The sequence below is a fragment of the Megachile rotundata genome, chromosome 14, assembly GCF_050947335.1.
Source record: "Megachile rotundata isolate GNS110a chromosome 14, iyMegRotu1, whole genome shotgun sequence".
NCBI lineage: Eukaryota > Metazoa > Arthropoda > Insecta > Hymenoptera > Megachilidae > Megachile > Megachile rotundata.
The window spans coordinates 12,773,507-12,795,506 of record NC_134996.1 but is presented as its reverse complement, the minus strand read 5'-3'; the positions used below and the strand labels follow the sequence as shown (position 1 = coordinate 12,795,506).

General features: G+C 42.8%; 2 protein-coding genes across 5 annotated transcripts in view; one reads left to right on the top strand and one right to left on the bottom strand.

The window, feature by feature from the left end:
* Window positions 1-2,142: 2,142 nt before the first annotated feature.
* The window catches only part of LOC100876676 (limbic system-associated membrane protein), a 35,936-nt gene continuing 16,078 nt past the window's right edge, over window positions 2,143-22,000 (bottom strand). For all 4 annotated transcript variants that reach the window (XM_076539382.1, XM_003700054.3, XM_076539384.1 and 1 more), the window contains 5 exons: window positions 18,526-18,636; window positions 12,826-12,968; window positions 5,105-5,260; window positions 4,691-5,024; window positions 2,143-4,589 (listed from right to left, as the gene is read on the bottom strand). In XM_076539382.1, coding sequence (XP_076395497.1) covers window positions 4,450-4,589; window positions 4,691-5,024; window positions 5,105-5,260; window positions 12,826-12,968; window positions 18,526-18,589 — 837 coding nt within the window. In that variant the 5' untranslated portion in view covers window positions 18,590-18,636 and the 3' untranslated portion in view covers window positions 2,143-4,449. The remainder of the gene's footprint in view (window positions 4,590-4,690; window positions 5,025-5,104; window positions 5,261-12,825; window positions 12,969-18,525; window positions 18,637-22,000) is intronic.
* The window catches only part of LOC100876566 (limbic system-associated membrane protein), a 134,519-nt gene continuing 130,384 nt past the window's right edge, over window positions 17,866-22,000 (top strand). Inside the window, exon 1 of the mRNA XM_012294911.2 lies at window positions 17,866-18,068. The gene's annotated coding sequence lies outside the window, so the exon portion shown is untranslated. The remainder of the gene's footprint in view (window positions 18,069-22,000) is intronic.

The following is a 22,000-nucleotide window of genomic DNA, read 5'->3' as shown; positions in this document are numbered from 1 at the left end:
TATTGAGCCTGTATATTAAGTTCATATATTAAGCCTGTATATTAAGTGCATATATTAAGCCTGTATATTAAGTTTCATATAATAAGCCTGTATATTAAGTTTCATATATTAAGCCTGTATATTAAGTTCCACATTCATGATTTGTTAAGTACAAAACTTGAAACCTGCAGAGAAAAATAAATTAAATGGTATAGCAGTCTAATTATTTATGAAGGATGCGTCCGATCAGTCAAATGAGAGAATTGCTAACCCACGTTGCGTTTCATTGTTCTCGCAAAGTTTAGTTTTTGCCCAGATTCATCGATCATCGTAGTTTTATTCACCGGTCGAATTCGCAGCGTTTCTCGGTGATATTTGCGCTACTCCTATCGGTATTTGTTTGACTTTTATTCGAATTCGGACGAGTAGCCGTGCAATCGAGAATCGTACTTGTGGAGGATGGAAAGCGTTTGTTTGCGGTGAATTGACAACTTCCGAATTACGAATCGGTAACTCGTACCGGTATAGTTGATGAAGCGAGCGTTTTTCATGCTCTCGTTTGATCAAAGTAATCGAAAAACGTTATAGAATTCTTCTACCTTAATCGAATACATTAACGAATGGTTGTTAATATTTTTAGAACGCTCGTAACCACCGGAGTTCTCTGATAATAGGTTATCGATATGGAAAATAAGCTGTACATTACAGAAATTATCGGACAGTTTTCATTTTCCTTTAAACAAGAGGATGACAGGTTTTATGGAAACATTTGATCCAGTTACCGTAAGTGTACTCATCGTCATAAGCGCATGACTCAAACGCGTCCATTTTGCTCGTTTATTGCCGCCATCGGTTGTCCAATTAAGCCGGTGTCATTCCATTGTATTTATCGACTTGTTTCGATTAAAACTCGTCGAGAAAACCACATCTAATATAACGTGCAAACGTCTATTAGCGATCGAATGCGTTCGACCGCTACGATAAACGTAACATTTTAGCGATTTACCTGTTTGTACATTGTACGTTTGGTAAATTTACCGACTGCATTGTGTGTCTCTATTAACGGAATTATGGGAGATTTATAAGTTATGATCGATAGCCTTTATTACCATTGCTTGGACCTTTACCTGGTACCTAGCGTTTCATTATGCTATTATGCTACTCCCCTGTTTTACCCCATTGTACCTACCATTTTCTACTTCCCTATTATTTTAGTACTTCTATTACTTCGTGTGTGTACTATTTCTTTTGTCTTTTATAGCTGCATGATCTACTTCAAAGGGTTACTATGAATGTATCTTTTATCTGACGCTTTGTATTTGGATTCACCTTTTCTACTGTTACTTCATTTCATTTTTGTTGCTTCACATGTACTATTTTTACTGTCTTTTATAGCTACTTGTTCTACTTCATCAAAGAGTGACAATGAATGTACCCTTCATCTGACGCTTTGCATTTGGTTTCACTTATCATTTTCTTCTGTTCTATTGCTTCACTATTTCTGTTACTTCATATGTACTATTTCTCCTATCTTTTATAGCTGCTTGCTCTACTTCATCAAAGTGTTACAATGAATTTATCCTTCATCTGCTCCTTCGATATTTCTGTTACTTCACATGTACTATTTTTACTGTATTTTATAGCTACTTGCTCTAATTCATCAAAGTGTTACAATGAATGTATCCTTCATCTATTACTTCATTATTTCTGTTACTTCACATGTACTATTTTTACTGTCTTTTGTATTGCAGCTACTTGTTCTACTTCATCAAAGTGTTACAATGAATGTATCCTTCATCTATTACTTCATTATTTCTGTTACTTCATATGTACTATGTCTCCTGTCTTTTGTATTGCAGCTACTTGCTCGACTTCATCAAAGTTACAATGAATTCCATCATCTTTGTACTCGGTTTCAACGAAGTTCTAGTTGCGAATGGTCAGATTTTCATTGGCCATAATTCCGACGTTAAACATCTTGCAAGTACTTACTCGGTGATACGCGATTAAGCGTGCTCTCAACAGAAGATATACGGTAGCCTGAAGGCGAGGAGTTATTACATTCCACGAGTCGGGAGAGAAATTCCTCGGGACAGAATCACGATGATACGAGAAATCTTGTCCAGTTTTGGAACTTACCGGGTGATCGATGAAATAACGTCGTTAAGAGGTTCAAAAAGTTCATTTTATTTTTTACTTACAGCGTCGTAGTCATGAAAACGTCATTCGCTACTCTTCTATCTCGAACGATCAGCTTCGCGGAAAGGAATATTAAAATTACTCGTCGCGATCGTTAAGTCTACGAACGTCAATTAGTACAATTTCGAGCGTTGAACTTGCCGCTAGTAGATTCTATGACGCTACTTTATAGGAAGCACATCAATTCATAAGCAATTCTCGTCGAGAATTTATTGACAAATCATCGAACGTTTTAGGATAGAAACTCATACGAATGTTCCGAGACGTGCAATTCTTCGTCGAGTGTAAAAAGATATCGTAAAATTCTGTCTCTCGAAGGAGAGATACCATACATTCTTAATACATATAATTATGTGTAAGTTAGAACGTTAGATGTAGACTTATGAGTAACACACACGTATGTACATTGATCACATTAATACATCGAGTGAGCATTTTAGTATTGGAATTAACCCTTCCTTCGAAACTTCTCTGAAATTGCAGCTCGAATCTACTTTTTACAATTAATCGAGTTTCGACGAACCTATATGTTGTTCAAAGGGTTAAATCTTTCGTGGAATATGTGAACAGCGATTGTACTTTGTAACTGTTTACGCTCTTCTCAGGAGTGCATCCAAACTTTAAACAATTATATGAAAAATTTAGAGAAATATGGGACAACTTAGAAACTTTAAAATGTGTTGGAAAGTTTCAAATTTGCGACTGTAAGAAAGTTTGAAAATTCTAAAATGCACTTTCTCTGTCGGTTAGAGCGTATTTAGAATCTTTGAGCGCACCTTCGTGTAAACGAATGGGGTACGCTTCTATCGTAACGACTATCGTTAGAAAATTGAAACGTTAAACTGTATCGAAAGAAATGCAGACGAGCGTTATTTAAATTACATAAGTCGCGTGAAAGGCAGAACGTGACTTTCGACTCGTTAAAAATGTCGTTAATTTGCAAGAAATTCTGCAGAATGAAAGCACACGTACCGCAGTTTTAAGTCTGTCCAGCTCGTTTGTGGTTTCGGTTAAATGGCAAAGAGCTAAAAGCGACGCGTCATGATCCTTTTAACGAATTTAATTCACCTGAATTTCAGAATGTCTTTCAATTCTTTATCGCCGCATCTTCTTCAGCCTGCCTTGATTTCTCTCTGCGCTAAGACGTTTTTATCCCTCGTAGCTCCGCTTTGATTTTTCTTCGCGCGAAAACGAACGTTGAATACACGCTTTTCTTTAAAAAATTCCCCGTGATACATCTTATAAGCGCGTATAATTAAAAGTATTTTTGTCGACAAAATTCTATCTCGAAGCTTCCTTAAAAAAAAAAATGAAGAGTCTTTGCGAGAGTGTTCGAGAAGCATACGTGCTTTTATGCAGGTCAAAAGGAATGTTTCAGTTTAATACTCGTTCGCAACGCGCACGATCGTATACGTTTAGAGGAACAAAATGGAGGCTCTCAATTTATGACACGCATTCCAAAACCGTTTCGAAACTGTACAATGAATTCACCGCAGAGATGAATTCTCCGAAGCAGCCAGTTTCGGCGATAAACGTGAAAGGAAGTTGATATGTCTGAAAAACTAACACTAAACAGCTATGCGGATTTTTACTCCCTGCATTGGCGTAACTAGAATCTTGTTTAAGACAAGATGGATCACCGCTTTGCGGCAAGTGGCTTTTAGGGATTTGAGAACTTGGGAATTTTAAGATACAGAAATTAACACTAAACCTACCGACACATAATGTGTACTCAATTTGAAATTAAAAGTGAAGTTAAAAAATAAATGAAGGAACGATGAAACATGAATTAGTACACATATTTAGTCTTCATCTTGATGAAAATCAGTGCTGATTTCAAGGAATGTGCTTTAACAAAATGTGTATCTTACGATAAGAACCTTGTGAAGCGGTCATTTGACCTGTTTGGTAGTTTTAGTGAAACTACCAAATTTAAAGAATGTGAAAATTGAAGAATTTTAGAATTGGAGCATGTAGGAATTTGAGGACGTAGAAAGAGGATTGAGGAACTTAAAGAATTTCAGAAATTGAATAAATTGAAAATCTATAAACTTCTACAACTCGTAAAGTTCCTATACTAATAAAAGACAAAATACCCTGCATCCTACGTACCTTGCGCCATCTAGGTCCATTTTGTGCACCAGATCGCTAGTTACACCAACGCGATCTACCAAACTCTAAGACGAAAAGGAACGCGTAGGCTGGACATTAAAATTTTCCTGGCACGATAAAATAGAGAATAATAATCCCGGGGAAGCTACGATAGGCTGGTCACGTGGCACCTCGTAGACAAAGTCGATCGAAGCTCTGTACACCGAGAAAAGTCAGAAAAATCAACACGGTGTTGATGTACGCTCTCGACGCAGCGTTCCGTCGATCACCGCCGTGCATGGCGGCCGGTTTTTCCTCCTCTGTAAAGAGAAAACAATAGCAATGAAAAAATAGGAGGAGAGCGTAAAGAATAATGTTTGCGATGAAAATGAAAAGTCGGGGAACATTTGTCGAAACCCACCTTCGATCACGTGGATCATGATGTACGCTGGTCTAGCGTTGCTCGGGGAGCAAGTGTAGTTGGCACCGTGGGAGAGTTTCACCTTATCGACCACCAGGATGGAGCCATTTTTAGTAGCCTCGACCCTAACCCCTGGTTCGTCGTCGTAGTTGATCATCCGGCCCTCGCGGTACCAGAAGATGAAGCTCGGCGTCTCCGTGGACGCAATTAGCTGGCACTCCAGTCGGAGGCTGGATCCTTGCTTCACGTGGAGATCTGGTCCTCCAGGAATCGTGGAGTACGCCTCCGTGATGCTCAGACGAACGAATCGTTGCTGAACGGGTTCCGTTTGAATCTGTTTGGTCCATTGAACGTTCAATGTATCATCGTTAATAAAGGAGCAATAACTCTCAAGTACACAAGTCATCGAGTTACCTGACATTCGTACAAGCCAGCATCGTCGCGCTTCACGTTCTTTATCAGCAGGTTCCAGTCCGGACTGGATGAGACGACCATGAACCGCGTATCGATTGCGTGAGTCCTCGTACCCACCGTCAATAGTTGTCTATCTTTTCTCCTGATCCAAGTTACCTAAAACGAGAGAGCCGCTTTACATGCACGCGTGTACGATTGCACGTACAAAGGGTGAGTTTAAACGCGAAACTCGATGCGAAGGTCGGAAGTGCAATTTGTCGGCTACGTAATTCGAGTTATACCTACAAATGGATCGCGGAAACGTGCTCCAAAATTCTGTAACGTTTTAAACGTTTCGACGCTTTTCACATCGCGTCTCTTTTTTTAATCCGACGCGTATAAGAAAAGATCGCGTCGTTAACGCTCGAGGATGCACGATGTTTTCAGCCCGCATTTTTTGCAACTTTCGAGTCTGAAGCTTTTGCGACATTACGTCTTTCGCGGCTGCTTCTTTCATCCATTGGTAAATACTATACTCGCTTCAAAGAATCACTTCCTGCCGCATTATTTATGACGCATTCAGAGCGAATAAGACCGTCTCTAATAAATCCGTTCCGTAAGTACGGAACATCGTCATCCGGCTTATCCGTCCATAACACCATTTTCATCTCTTGATAGTCCCTGTTCTTGCGTTCGCAAAGACGATTTAGAACGAACGACGCTCGCGCATTAACCGGAAACCGCTCGGGCGTATTGTCTGGACGAAAAACTTGCGCGAAGACGGTAATGTGATATCATAATTTCAATCTCTGGGTTCTCAATTTCCTCCAACTTTCAGATTCCTCGAACCATAAGACTGCAAATTTTTCCAAGTTTCCCAAAATTCCTTAGAATAAAAATTTCAGGAACTATTCAAATATAGTCTACTCTTGAGGATCTCAATAGAAGGTGAATTGTGGAACCTTCTACCGATGAAAGATCGTAGAGTCAAAAGGTAGAATTTATGGTTAATCAGAACAATTCGTTGGCCAGATCGGGACAAGGTAGATCGGGGTCGCTCCTGACGATGACGCTGGGAAAAGGAGGCTGGGCACTTGCGTGCCTTAATTGTCTTTGTCGAGTGCGCTCGACGTTCGCGGCAAGTAGGTTTCGCGATTTTCTGATGCGAGCTTGAGGATCGACGAGTACCGACTCGACGAGAGCACTCGAGCATAAACGAGCTGAATAATGAACCGCTGCGCGACGTATTACGAGTCAGCGTCTACCTCCCACCTATTAATCCAATCATCCTGTCGCTTGATTTTTACAAATTGCCACGCGTTCCCGTAACTTCGACCTACCTTCGATAAAATCGTTGCTCAGTTTCAGTTCTCTCTTTTCGTCCCTGACATTTCATCAAATCGACCTTCCACGTATTAATTTTTATTCAGTTTGAATTTCTTTGCATTGTATTTTGCATATAATAATATTGAATGTTAATAATACTGAAGAGGTTGTTTGTAATATCTGATTGTACAAATGCATTTGTATTTATATGAGGGCAAGAGTTTTATTGCAGATTTTTTAATTTGATGCAGAATTTGCACAGTGTTTGAAATTCATTTATTTGAATTCATTCATTTATTTATTTAAAATTACACGTACATGTTTGGAGATGTCGACTGTTATCGCAGATTTTTATCAAATATGGAAACAGATGTTATGGAGAAAAAATGTCAGATAGGACTACATATGGTTGTCCCATAAATATCGTACGCTAGCATATCGCAAGCGGAAAATCTGTCGGTGTTTATAAAACCTCCGTTCACGCTGGTGGGAAAGAAACAAGAAAATGATCCTTTTTCCAGCTGGCCGAGTTTCATTAATCAGACGACTTATCTTCTCACGTGTGAACGCGGCACCTGATAGCGTCGGCTCTTTAATTAACGCCTTTCCCGAAGGAAATGGAATAAATTCATGGAGCATTAACCATTAGTTCGATTATCCCGATACGCGATTATCGAATCGCGATTGATTTTGTTCGAAATAGACGAATACTTTTAACGACCCTGCCCGTTCAGGGGAGCGAGCGAATCGCTTTATAATTGTACCGTCTGTTGTCGAAATGGCATCGTTCCGCTTTACGGTAGGTTATGAGTGCCGGGAAAATTTATCGCCACTGAAATGGACGTCTGTTTGCAGGGATTTCGCCGCGTAACGCTCTTTCATTACGACCTAATAAGACAGGGTTATTTTAAAAACGTTCATCGGTGTATTTAACCCATGCATCCGTGCGTTTTACACGTAAAAGTCGTAAAGCGTACCTCGTAAAGTTAAACGAATGAACTTGAACGACGCTTTAAGAGGTTAAGAATGCTTTGAAACGTGAGCCGGCAGTGTAAGAGGTTTCGAATCGCGATACACTTCGTTCATCGGATACCGCGTGTCCCGAAGAGACGTCTAACGCGAAAAATCGTCGTTGCAACGGAACGTAAATACCGGAAAGGGGACGTAAGTTGGTCGACAAACTCGCGATCGATTTCTCATTTGTCCCAAGTTGGCGAACCCTTGCGAGGGATCCCTCGAGGGCTCTCGTTGCATTCGGGGTGGTAAAACGCATACGCGCGACGTCTAAAGAATCACCGGTGTTTGGACGCAGGCAAAGTTTGCTGATACGAGGGCAAAGGATATCGAGACGAAAGCGCGTGCAAGCGAGTGTGTGGCATGAATAAAAGATCACAGGAGAGAGCATGCGAGTTTCCGCGTGCACCCTTATCGATTGGCCCCTTCGCGCTTCCCGATCTGTCGCGATATGCGGACCGACTCGTGACTCATGGTTTATCTTTGCCCGGCGAACTTCTTACTTCCCGGCTTTTTTCGATGCCACTGTTCTATCGCGGATCTCGGAGATTTATGAGCGCACCGTTACTTCTTTAATATAGATGCACCTTCTGAACATCGATTTCAATTTTTTTTCAAGCATCTTTGTTTGGTCAACGAAGTTTTCTAACGATGGGGAAATTATTGTGGAAGTTCGGAAATCATCGTTCTTTCATTATCTCGTTTCATTAGAGGTCTGATGCCGATACTTTGGAAGTCCATGCTCCGTCCCCGTATGGTTGCGTTTTTAATGGTTCTTTAACCCGCGAACTTTTTCCTCGACAGCTTGGTCTTTCCCTCTTCTCGAGACGCTCGAAGAAAAGTTTCGCGGTTTATGAGAAAATCGCTTCGCTGTGGCACCGCGTTGCCGCCATCTGGCACTGTCTTTCGCTGATTTCTTCGATACGGGGATCGAAATCGTCTTAATCAGCGATATTCGCTTCACGGAATCGAAACATCCAGGAAAATTGTACCACTCTTCCGTTGTTAAGCGATATTCGAAACCGTGGGATATCCAATAACGGGGCGTACACGAGATTCGATCGCTGAATCGCGAGCAGAGATAACGAGCTGTTACTCAGGAAATAATTATGCATATTAGGCCGATATTCGAATCGTCCGTTAATTCGCGTATCAAACCGTTTCGCGTATACATCGAGAACCGGTTAACAAGACAAACGGGTATATTCGCCGCTTTCCATCAACGTGCCAACGTCATTTCCGTGGCCCGATCACACGGAGGACCGTGTCCTAGAAAATAGGTCGATCTTGTTTCCTGTTCGTTTGTGTTCCATCGAAACATTGATTAGCGACCGATTAACATCTGACCGATACATTTTTGATGCTGAAGAAATTCGACCTTTTCCTCGGATCGATTAAAATCTTGGTGAAAAGAAAAAACTCGCAAAGTACGCGGCGGAACCGTCCAATATTCCAAGACGAACTTTCCACGACATTCCGGAGACAATTCGCTACTCGAACCAGAAAATTGGAGAAGTTCCGGACTCCCGGAGGGGATTCCCTCTTGGATTCCGAACGCACGTGTACCGATTTCCGAAATATTCATATCGCTCTCGGCCACCGTGAAATTTATACTCGGCACAGGGGTTGAATATAACGTCGGTACGCTTTCGCCCGCGAACGCGTATCGACGGACCGCTCGCGTTCCGTTTACGCGGTTATCTCGATATCCGAACGATCGACGGAAAACGAGCAAAATTGCTCGAACAGACGTAACCACCCAGTCGGTAGAATAATTTTTGGCTTAAATCGCGCTGGATACTCGGTTAATGTACCATAAACGGATCAAATCGATTAATCCGTTTCATTTCGGTTTTAAAATATTACTGCGCATTTCGAATTCCGAGCAGCGACATTCGCCGAAATATCTACCATTCTGTTACATTGTTTTTTTATGGCATATTTGCAAAATGCATATCATTTCTTCTTGATTTATGGACAAAACTGAATGTGCAAGTTAACGCAGAGTCGTACTTATTTTCGGGCATTTTGTGTCCCAAACTTTCGCAGTACTACGTCCCCATTCCTAGGAAATTCTATGTTCATACACGATGGTCCAACTGTCGCCATATTGCGTTGAAACTTTTTCTTTCAGAAAAGAATTTAATCGCCTTTGCTCAGAATACGACTAGATATTAAAAGACAAGGAAGACTCGTGCAATGTTAACATTTCTAAGTGCTAGAGTGAATTATTTCAATAGTTTTTAATTTCTGTAGGAGTCATATTCGTTGCAGACTCGAATTGAGATTCCATGCGAGTACGAATCGATCTTTGGCCTAGGTGTCCTTTTGTAGGCGTCTCCTGCATTTCTAGTTACGGCTTGGCACCTTGCACCCTAACTTCCTCTACGATCACGTATTTCGTTACTTTTGCTGCATCTCGATACTTTCGATACATGGTTGCGTAACTGCTTAGATCGATACAGTTTTCGCAAAATTTTCTCGAGACATCTGAAGTTCGCTTCAGCAAAAACTGATGTTCGTTGAAGTAATTCAGAGTGGGAAGTTGGAGTGCTTCTGTTTCATTACGATTACAAAGTGACCGCCATTACCTGATTTTACACAATTCAACGCGCACACTAACGCCAAAGGAGCGGAAGAGATTTCGCGTCTCCGCACGTCCGCTTAGTTCTTATCGTTGATTGCTTTCTGGTCCGTGAAAGGGGCGAAGAGAAATGGTCGCACCTCAATTACGGGAGGTATCCACGCTATTCTCCACGACAAAAGCAACATAGTTGAAGCGATATCGATATATTGTCAGGAACGGACGGTTAAGTGGGCCATTTCCGACTTTCCATTGTTTCTGAGAGGCTCAATTTGCCACTCTCGACCGCGCACTCTGCCGGACAGAGCTTTCGCTCTCGACTCCGATTGTTTGGCAACCGGTTAGAAAGCGATAAATATCCCAAGCAGGTTTTTTCCATTTCCCAACCGAGAAGATTTGAAAGCAAAAAGGCGACCCGTGACCGTAAACGTACAGCACCGGAGGAAGTTGAACTCAAACAGAGTCGAAATTTATTCTGCAACAGTTAAATAGTTTGCGGACTACTTGGCGCGAATCGTCGTTCTTTCTATCCGGTGTTGACTGCGAGGCAACAAGAGGTTCAACGGGTCTTTCGTGGCTTCGAAATTATTTCGAAAGTTGTTCACGGCTGAAATTGCGGAGCCAACTAAATATCTCCGTATCGCACGCAACATTTAGTACCAAACGTTAATTAAAAGTTCTCAGCTTCTTAGTGATTTTACCATTCCAGACCGCGTCGCGAATGCCTCGGACTCGGTACTTTTCGTGCAATTACGTCAAGAGCGCAACTTCTCGCGAAAATGGGGTCGTACTTTGATTCAAGACATTGTAAGACATATCACTCTTCAAACGCACCTTTTCATCAAATTCTCAATAACATAGAATTTAAGTGTCTTCGACGAACGTTTTATTTTTAAAGATCTAATTTGTCGATCAGCCGACCTCAAAGGCATCGTAACCTCGTGATCTCGATAGTCTTCCTCTTTCGTTCCTTTCTTCGTCGCTCCTCGTCTTGATTTGCGGCTGCTGTAATTAACTGCTGTCAACGGCACACGCGCTTTAAACGACCTAGAGATAGAGCAAAGCCGTGACGGAAAGAGAAGGAAAGCAAGAGCCACTTCCTCTTAGTACGCCATTGCCTCGAAGCATGGATTTCTCACCCTGTCGCGATCACATTCTCGCTTAGACAGCTATCCTGTCAAGGGTTCTGTCCAACTCTCCCTCTTATCTGACTACTTATCCCGCTTCGTATCCTGGCTGCGAAATCTATCTCGCGTCCTTCAATTATAATTTATTGCGGGTCATACTGCGATCATTTATCGCTGCCATAAGAAACACGCGTTTGTTGAAACGCAAACGGAATTTGCTTAAGGGATGTGACTGCAGATTCGATCGAAGGGTGCGTACGGAATATTGATACGCGGCACGTACGAGTTTGATGCATGCCGCAACAATTGACGGTGTCAAATTTCACTGGGCTGGGAACTTAATAAATTTCGAATTGCATCGAGTTGCAATTATAGTCTCAAATTGAAAACCGAATTATAATCACGAAGTGTCCTAATCTGTGTCAGATAGAATTACAATCGCTTTAAATTGAAAGCATTCGGCCCGCATTGGAGTGATCCCAATTTGGAATCGTGACAACCTGAACTCGTCGGTCCAAATTAGAATCCCCCGAATTATAATTGAATTCAAACCTCGAATTTACGAAGAACTTGCATAATCCAAACTTTAATCACCCGTTGTTGAACGCAGACATTTTCAGAGAATACGTAAGAGAAACCATGAAGTAGCGGCGCGTTGACGCTTGCAACATTAATACCGAGAAATTACGTTCCAGGCGGAGGAGTAAGGGTTCCAAGCCTCTCGGACGTTCTCTCTTTCATACGCCTATTTTCCGGTCTCTCGGCGTGGCTGCGACGAGCAACCGTCAGGCCACGTTGCGTGAAACGACCGAGTTCCTCTCTTCGAGATATGTTTCCCGATTTCTGCTCTTTGCCACGGTGACCCGTGCCCGAGGCTCGCATACGCCAGTGCTCCGTTCCAATCATTTATTAACGAGCGCAGCTAGGGCAGAGAAGCAACGGATCGGGTTTACTCGGCTGAAATACGCCGTTTGGCTATGCGGGATTTAAAATGGCATGGACGTGTTACGTCCTTTCGGTAAATAATTCACGTTCATCGATGGAATTTGCTCGCACCTTCACGATCTGATAGGCACGCTCCCAAATGAAGTGCCATAGGTAGATAGGATCTTTGGTAGGTAGCTAGGTAGATAGGATCTTAAGATCACAGAATGACAATGTCTCGCTTCAATATTATTAACGAAAGTGTTTCGAATAAGATTTATGGTAAACCTGTCAACCTTGCATTTGACAATCCTTGCATCTGACAATCCTCGACCATCCTTGCGAAGGATAATATCAGGGCGTGTAATCGACGCGTTAGCACAATAGTACGATTCGAATGTTAGCGGCAGCAGGCTATAACAGAATGAAAAAGAAGGGGTCCGACTGTGGCGAAGGAGAATCGTGAGTCGTGGCACGTTCGGGCGAATAGTTCGCGCGCGTGCTTTCGGAACGCGCAGCAACGAGGTTGTGCGCGTGCAATCTGCAACTGCGGCTGTTTATCGATGTGGTCGCCATACACAATGCCACGCAAACTTGTGTACAGTGTGCATATTTCCTTAGCGCGCATTGGCCCGTGTATAATACGCGTTACACAGGCCACCGTATAGCTCGTGCATATACGGGTCCACTTGTACGTGAGCCACCTCCGTTGTACACGTCATCTAGAACGCATATATTTGCCTGTGTATACGCATAAGTGTACTTACTATTCCGGGACCAGTGAATCTGCAGGGTAGGTTAGCGTTACCGCCGGTTTGCGCCAGGACATCCTTGACAGATGCAGCTACCGAAGAAGGGACATTGTTGTGAGTCCCGTCGTTGCTCGTTTTCTCGTCGCGAACACCGGCATCTGGAAATATCGAAAAGCATCCGGTACATTATCGTGTACGTTTGTTCCCTCAACGAATCTGGGTTGCGTAGCGGCTAGCGGAAATTAACACCGCGTTATCGTCGAACTGTAAAAATATGCACATGGGAACTCGTGGCATCGAGGAGTAAAATTAGTTCGCTGATTCGGAAATCTTAGGATACAGCGAAACTTAATTTCCGAGGAAAAATCTGCTACAAATTCGAAAGCGGCGAGAAAGTAGATCGAGTGAAAACTTTTCAGCATAGATACGTTTATTAGGTTTTTTTTTGCACGGAACTGCGGTTGTTACGTCTTTATTTTTCTCTTGTTTCCCCGGTTTTTACGGGTACGTCGAAAAAACGCGGGTGCTCGATTTACAGTAGCGTTTTCTTCGCCGGCTCGAGGACAACGATGTCATTTCGTTGTATTACCGTTGCGGAAGAGTTTCGTTGATCACGCGAGCTCCTTCGCTCTTCTGATAGTCTCGCTATCGAGTAACGTACGCGTAACGACTTGGAGCCAAGCCGAAAACTCAAGAAATTGCATTACCGGAGAATATCGTGCACGAGGTTCGCGAGGACCACAGAAGTCGTTGCACTGGATGCTGATTGGACGAGCCAACAAGCCGTGCCAACCCGCTAGCGTTCTCTCCTTTTTTCCTTTTACTTATTAAATGCAGCCGAATTACCCGCCATCGTTGAAACTCTTATCTGCTGGCGTCTGTTGTTCGCCCTCGACGATTCACAATTGCCGAACGCCGAACCAAAACGAAGGTATCGAGCTTCGGGACGTTTCGACCTTCTTAGTCAGCTCGAAACGTTCGCGTGCGTCGCAACTGGGTCGTTGGTAATTACCGAAGTTATTCAGTGGGCTATGCAGACCGGAAGCGAGGCGGTCGTGGCAGCCACAGAATTTAAGATTCACTCTACGTGGAGCAGCAACAGCAGGCTTGCCTCTCGCTCTCCTCAACGGAGGCTGCTATCCTCCTTCCATTGGCCATCCGCCTACGGTCCTGCTGCCATCCTGGTTGACGAGCTTCTTAAATTGCATTACCTATTAGAGCGACTACCTTAAAATTGTACGCTCCTCTCGGTTCCGGCCGTGCCTGCTAATTTGCACCGGCAAAGAGAAGGACCGGTAATTCGGGGTTAGCTCGGCTTATCTGCTCAGCTGCGATATTCGCAAAGGGCCTGCAAACCTCTCTCCCTTCTTCTCGGCCTCTTGATTAAAGCGACGATTTTTTAGAATCAAAGAAGACGGAATTACGACCCGCTTGTTACGGTGACGGCAATCCGAGAATTTCGCAAATTTCTTCATTCGAGTATTTTCTTTAGGAGACGAAGATATACTACCGACATTTTACAGCGGTTAATCACATATGTACGTATCTAGCATCAATTTAACACACTAACAGCTTTACGTCTAGGATACCATCGCATAATTTTTTACTTTCGTTAGCTTTGTACTTAGCATTCCGATTTTAGATATCCCAGTTCCTATAATGGAGTTCTTCATTGCGAGAGTTCTACAATGTCTTAATCGTAAAACGACAGTTTGCGTAAAAACCTCGTCAAATGCGCAGCTTAATTCCGTCTACGTTTATTTTCTTACGCTGCTATTTGCTTACGGTCTCGAATCGCATAAACTGCTGCTTAAATCATTCTGTACGGCACAGGGCATGGTCATTCGTAGCGAGTAATTTCTTTACGTCACCGACCATAATAGGACTCGTTTTATAGCCTTCTCGGGCAGATAAACGGCTAGATAAACAGCACGGATTTTACGGAGGAACGAATTAAAGGATGTTTCGTGCTAAATTGAATTTTCGTGCAAGCATGATTCCGTCTTGCCATCTGATGTGAAAATGTTTCGTATATCGAAAACGTTTCATATTTTTATATCGAATAAGAGGTGTCATTTTGTAGGGGTGTTTGATAAAATGGCGTTAGGTATACGCGGAAATGGCTGAAGCTTAAAGGTTCTCACGAGGGAACAAGGTAGCTTGGCAACGCGTGGTTTACCTCGTGAATCAAGAAGATACAAGCTTCGAGGCATAAAGCCAGCGGGTTTTGATTATTTTGGCACAGTTAACGATAAGAAAGCTTTGTACTTGATTTACTCTCATGTGTCCAGTTCCAAGCAGACTCTGAGACGTCCTCTTCGGACAGCCGTCACGATTGATTGAAATCGATCGAACGTAATCGCGTCTCTCGTGGAGCGTCATCCGGATCGATCCGCGCGTTAGAGATCTCTTTGTATACGAAACGTTGTGTTCGCAGTGCGAAATGTCATTCGGGCTAGAACAGGCGTAAGTGTGGGTATATGTGGATGCAGTATAACCATGCGAGCAGATGGAATCGCGCGATCGACAAAGGGAGGCAGGTGAATGCCGTGCTTAAATGTCTTGGATGGTACATCGACGCGATTGCACGTAACATATGTATGTATGTACGCGTACACCTGACCAGCCAAGCCACCTTCTCTCTATTATCGCACAGGCTACCGTGACCACCAGGTTACGCCCTGTTCGCTCTCTCATCGACGCGAGTTTCAACTATTTACGGCACACCGAACACGATCGATGCCTAAAGGGCTTTGACCACCGGATGATAAAGGTTTGAATGAACTTTGCGAGTGAACTTTGCGGTTACGGAGCGCGTTCATCAGCCATAATCGATCGTGTTACCCGATGTATCTCCATTTCCGAATCGTATAGCGATGTCAGGAGCTTGTTAACAGTGGTAATTGCGACTGATGTCTGCGATGGACCAGGTACTACGATCGCTTGCATTGTCACTCACGCTGACCGAGTGACTTCTCAAAATTTGCCGATATAATTCGAAACGTTGACTCGCTGATTTAATCAGAGGAATTAATTGAAGAATTTAGGGACAGTTTTGAATTTGTCTGATTAAAAAATGAAATCGAGCGTGAGAGAACGCGTTCAATAATCGTAATACGTCGAATCGTTGAAGATTCGTAGAGACGGAGAAATGTAAATTCTTCCGTGACTTATCAGCGGAAACGGTTCGAGCATCTTTTACAAAAGCGCAGAGAAGGAACTTTCTGAAAGGAACAGAAGATCTTTGTAATTGGACAATTTGCAAAGATGAATTTTGAGGCAAAGAACCGGTTCCCTCGTAAAGGAAAGTTTACGATTTTCAAAGCATTTCGTGAATTCTACGGTACTTTATCTTCGTCCACCGGCGTTGCGAGCCTTGCGAAAATAACGGCGAATCGGGTCATTCTTGTAGCATTCGAGGGGAAGAGACCTCGCTACCGTGCTCGAAAGTAGCTAATAACGATGCAAACAACTTTTCTGAACGTCGTCGAAATAATTTTTCTTTTTCGCAAAATGAGGTTGTTTATGGAGCAGATTTTTTGCTAAATTGAGCTTTTTACAGGAGGAGATTTTATTATCGACAAACTGTGCAAATTTCCCTTTCATAGTACGACTGTTCGCGTACACCCACAGACACATAAACAGAAGGTTCGAACGCATTCGTGACAGTAAATTTCAGGAACGTTATTACGTTACGTATCTACCGACCCAATATATTTCTCCCTGGACGATTACCGTGACCCACGTTAATTGGAATCCTCGTGCTTTCGGCCTAACAATTATCTCATCGGTGTACCGATCTTGCACAAACGTTTCTCCTACGATCACCGACATAAAGCACTCAAAAGCAAGTAGTTAATAATTGGTCAACACACGGTAAAAAAAACTGGTATTTCGATTAAAGATTTTTGGTCATAAAACATAGTATAAAAAGCCATCGGTAAACTCGGTAATTGAAACTGCGTGTACCAATAACTGACGCACTTCGATTTTGAATTAATTTAGCAAACAGGGTATCAAAGTAACGAATATCAAAAAACATTTTCGTTTTAAATCGAGCGGAATTAATTAAGCGCTTAAATACATAAGCAAATAATTCGACGTGTAATTTCCATTAATTTTACTGAAATGCGACGGGTGCAAGAAATTTTAATACGTCCAAAATTAAATATGGAATAAAAATAATGGCCAAGAAGATTCTTTTTCCTGTGGAAAATTTCTGGAGGCAACTGGGATTCTTTGTAGTCCGGGGAGCATACGATAGGAAATGTCCAGAAAAATGTCTGTACATTGTCCGATAACGCTTCCACTTTTCGTCGCTTTTCTGAAAGCCACCTTTCTCTAAAATAAAATTTAAGTCGAGACAATTTTCACGCGTGGAAGCTCTGTTCGTTACACGCGCTACGAACAGTTTTCCAGGTTAACGTCGTGTTCGTGAAATTATTTTTCGCGATTTATCCGCATCGTTACAACGAAGAATAAGCTTCGCTTCTTAACCGGAAGGAAGTTGTTGCGAGACAAGCGATACCTTTATCTTCGTTAAGGGTGTTTCGCGTCGTTCCAGCTCCGTCGAGTGAACGTATATTTCACCCCTTATTTTTGCTATCGCCCGTCAACCTTTTTCATCCACCACGACGTAGAATCATATCGACAGTCATGAAATTTTCTGTATTCTGATCTGCTAGTTTTAGCCTTTGGGGGTTAAAGATTTGAGGAGTTAGAAATTTTGAGAATTTAGGAATTTGCAAGTTTGGATTGAAACTGTAGAGGGTTTAGAAATTTGGAAAGTTGGGAGAGCTTTGAGATTGTTTCGGAAGTTTGTGGATTTGAGAATTTCGATATAACTTATATGAGACTACATGTAGCACTGTACTTGCCAGCATCCCCAAAATAGAAGTAAGAGGCACGATCGAGCAGTTAATTACGATCGCGTTTTAAAACGAGGGTAATTACGGTGGACGATTCTAATCGTTTCCTTGTTCCGGCTTTTCGATGCTTTCAGATGGCAATGAGCAGGAAAGGAGAGAGTCGAAGGATGGAAAAGATGCGGAGGACGGACAAGGAACGGGGAAAGTGTCATGGATAAAGAGGGTAGAAGAGAAGGAAACGGGGATATCGGGCTGCTCTATCTATGGCCCCGGCTTCACGGTGAATACGAATGAGCTCCTGGTCGATCGGGCTGAAGCACTAATTGAGAAAGTTCGCTGGTACCGCCGCTGGTGTTTCCTCTGGATGAAGATAGCCGACCACCTCTAGGGGTAAGTCTACTCGTCCATTCCTCTTCTTCGTGATTAAGGCCTGTTCCTTTAGGCGTCGTTTCCAACGTTAAAGAACCGAAAAGTAAAGGACTGCGAATGTACTCGAGATCAGGTCGGAAAATGTTTCCGCAAAGAAGTAAAACGGTTTTCACGAAAACTGTTAAGGGGTTAACCACCTTGGTCAGTCGGGGTAATTTCTGGAAATGAGAGACACTCGCAGTGAGCAAACGCGAACCTTTATGGGCAGTTTTTGGACAATGTAGCTTTTGACATTCTATTTGATGTTAAAGGTCCCTTTGAACGTTCTGACGCATCGTTTGACGTATAAATTGTTCGTTACCATTGACAACGAACCGGTTCGTTAAAAGTATAAACAACGAATCGCGCGATTACTTCGAATAAAATTTCCAATAAAGTCGCAAAACTGTTATGTTCGTTAAACGATGATTTGACTCACCAGTCGGATGAACGAGGTGACACGATGATGCCAGTAACAGGAGGATAAATCGAAGCGCGCTCATGATGGCTTCGATTCATGTGTCCATTGTGCGTTCATCCGCGAACTCGCCTGCAACGAAAAAAGCGCGTATATATCTGCGAAAACGTTACATCGCTCATTGAAAATGGTCGTTGAAAATTTATCTGATAATTTTGTTATGAAATCAACGTATATTTTGATACGCGCCGAGCTTCACGACTCGTTAAACAAAAACGGTAGGGTTTCCAACGCGACGTTTTTACGCAGACCTAATTTCGAGGATATTCCGAACAAAGTATATTACTCTGAAGAGGTCTCATTTTGTATCGAACGTAATACCAAAAAGGATCTTTTCTATCGAAGTCTCTAATTAATCCTGTATCGCAAAGCCTTATCGAGCACTAAAGCCGATGGGTACATTGTTAATACCGAACGATGACTATGATTCGCGTTCGTCTACTATACACGCATTCATCCGTCAGAGCCTATAGCGAGACAAGAGCCTGTTCGCTCGGAAAATGCGCCCCGGATTTCGTGGCAATGTATCGAGTATCTCGAATAATCCAGGTAAACGATAGAGTACCGATCACTCTTGGCCCACACCACGCTTGTCCACGTTTCAAAGATCTTGCAGCACTATGATACTCGATAGCAATGCAACTGGCTTCCGAAAAACATCGTTTGTGATGGGGATTGACAGATCAATGTTCAGATATTTCAATGCACGGTGTACAATGTTACAAACTTGGGATTTTAGAACAACCTGGTCTTTTTGTTAGTCTGTCAGACCTATTCTCGTGCCTATCTGTCAATCTATCAACCAATTACCTATCTGGTGCAGATAGTTATTTGCTACCTATTTGGTGCCTGTCTATCTGATCTATCTTATGAGCTACTATCTAATGTTCTGTCTTAACTATGAAGCTATGAGACGTATCTGTCTACTCAACGAGCTACCTGAACTACTTACCTAATGTCTATCTACTCAATGAGCTACCTAGACTATTTACCTAATGCCTATCTACTCAATGAGCTACCTAGACTATTTAGCCAATGCCTATCTACTCAATGAGCTACCTAAACTACTTACCTAATGCCTATCTACTCAATGAACTACCTAGACTATTTACCTAATGCCTATCTACTCAATGAGCTACCTAGACTCTTTACCTAATGCCTATCTACTCAATGAGCTACCTAGACTATTTACCTAATGCCTATCTACTCAATGAGCTACCTAGACTATTTACCTAATGCCTATCTACTCAACGAGCTACCTGGTCCATCTAATGTTCTGTCTTAACTATGAACCCATGAGACATATCTGCCTGCTCAAGGAGCTACCTGAACTATTTACCTAATAGCTGAACTACCTACCTATCTATTTAACTATTTTATAAACTATCTATTTACTGGTTTATCTATTAACCTAATGATCTGATTGAACAACCCATCTACCAGATGTACCTATGTACACAGCTACTTATGTAGCCTATCTACCTAACTGGACCTGATATATCCCTATCTACCACTATATTCCTCGGGTCCCAAATTTGTAAATATATGAATTTACGGGGAACGCGGTTCCATAAGAGACTCCGAGCCAAGAGTTCAGTAAGGGAGTTCCAAGACGGAGAATGGAATATCTAAGTTCTGGCGGTCGGCAACTTCCCGCACAAATTCCTGGTATATACAAGTTTACGCGCAATGAAAAGTCTCCGAAAACAAAGGGAATAATTTCTAGAAGTCCAAGAATCTCGACGGTCCTTCAAGAAGCAGCAGGAAAGTTGACCGCGAGTTCCATGGTGAATTCTTCGCGTTTCGTATTTGAAATTCGGAGATAGTACACCGGTAATTTAGGAATCCATAATCAAGCTCGTTGCGAATGGATATCGGGACAGGAAATAAATGCGAGAATTGCGTTCCCTGTGTTCGATTAATTCGTGTAAACCCGAGCGCATATGAATATTTATTTCCGCAAATATATATTAACGAGATGCAAAGTTGTTTCCCGTGCCTGTGTTTCCCTTGACCGATAAGCGTAATTAAAATGTTTTATGACGATATTTTAACGGCGTATAACCGATCAGGGTTTGTTTTTCAACTATCCGGGGAGATTAACCGCGAGCGGCTAATTACGCGTGTCGGTATCTCCGCGTTCTTCGAGACGGTAATCTACGAATTGAAACGAAACACGTTCAGTTTATTTCGCGAGTTCACCTACGAACTCATACTTTCGCTACTTAATTAGACGCTGCTTTAACCGGGTTGCCCGTCCGCGATGAAAGCAACCGCTAGATGGTTGCGGGTATACGAATGGAGGCGAACCAACCTAGAAGAGCGTAGCTTTGTTTAATCTGCACGTTCTACAGCTCGTACGAACGATACTTGTTGACGTACTCGTTTGAATAAACCATTCACCGCCATTCACGCAACTGGGATTTTTGATGAGCCGAATCAAATACTCCAGCTTTACTGATAATGTCAACACTCCAGGACCAAGTTTTCGAGGATTTCCAAATTGAGAGATTTAGGGATCTTCTGTAGTTTAAAAAATCACCTCTCACATTTTAAGCCCAACTTGTTTGAAAGAATTCCACTATAATCACTATTTAATTTAATCTCAACCTCTTTTATTTATTATATTTTTATATAGATTTCGATGCAGTCGCCATGTGTTGTATTGCAATATGTCAAACCACCACGTGTTGAATTACCGTCCGTCGAATCTCCACGCATTATATTGCCACGCGCTGATTCACCACGCGTTGTATTGCCATGTGTGGAATCATCAGGCGTAATATCACCACGCGTCAAATCACCACGCGTTGAATTACCATCCGTCGAATCTCCACGCATTATATCGCCACGCGCTGATTCACCACGCGTTGTATTGCCATGTGTGGAATCGCCACGCGTGGTATCGCCACGCGTCAAATCACCACGCGTTGAATTACCATCTGTCGAATCTCCACGCATTATATTGCCACGCGCTGATTCACCACGCGTTGTATTGCCATGTGTGGAATCGTCACGCGTGGTATCGCCACGCGTGATATCGCCACGCGTCAAATCACCACGCGTTGAATTACCATCCGTCGAATCTCCACGCATTATATCGCCACGCGCTGATTCACCACGCGTTATATCGCCACGCATGGTATCGCCACGCGTCAAATCACCACGCGTTGAATTACCATCCGTCGAATCTCCACGCATTATATCGCCACGCGCTGATTCACCACGCGTTGTATTGCCATGTGTGGAATCGCCACGCGTGGTATCGCCACGCGTCAAATCACCACGCGTTGAATTACCATCTGTCGAATCTCCACGCATTATATTGCCACGCGCTGATTCACCACGCGTTGTATTGCCATGTGTGGAATCGCCACGCGTGGTATCGCCACGCGTGATATCGCCACGCGTCAAATCACCACGCGTTGAATTACCA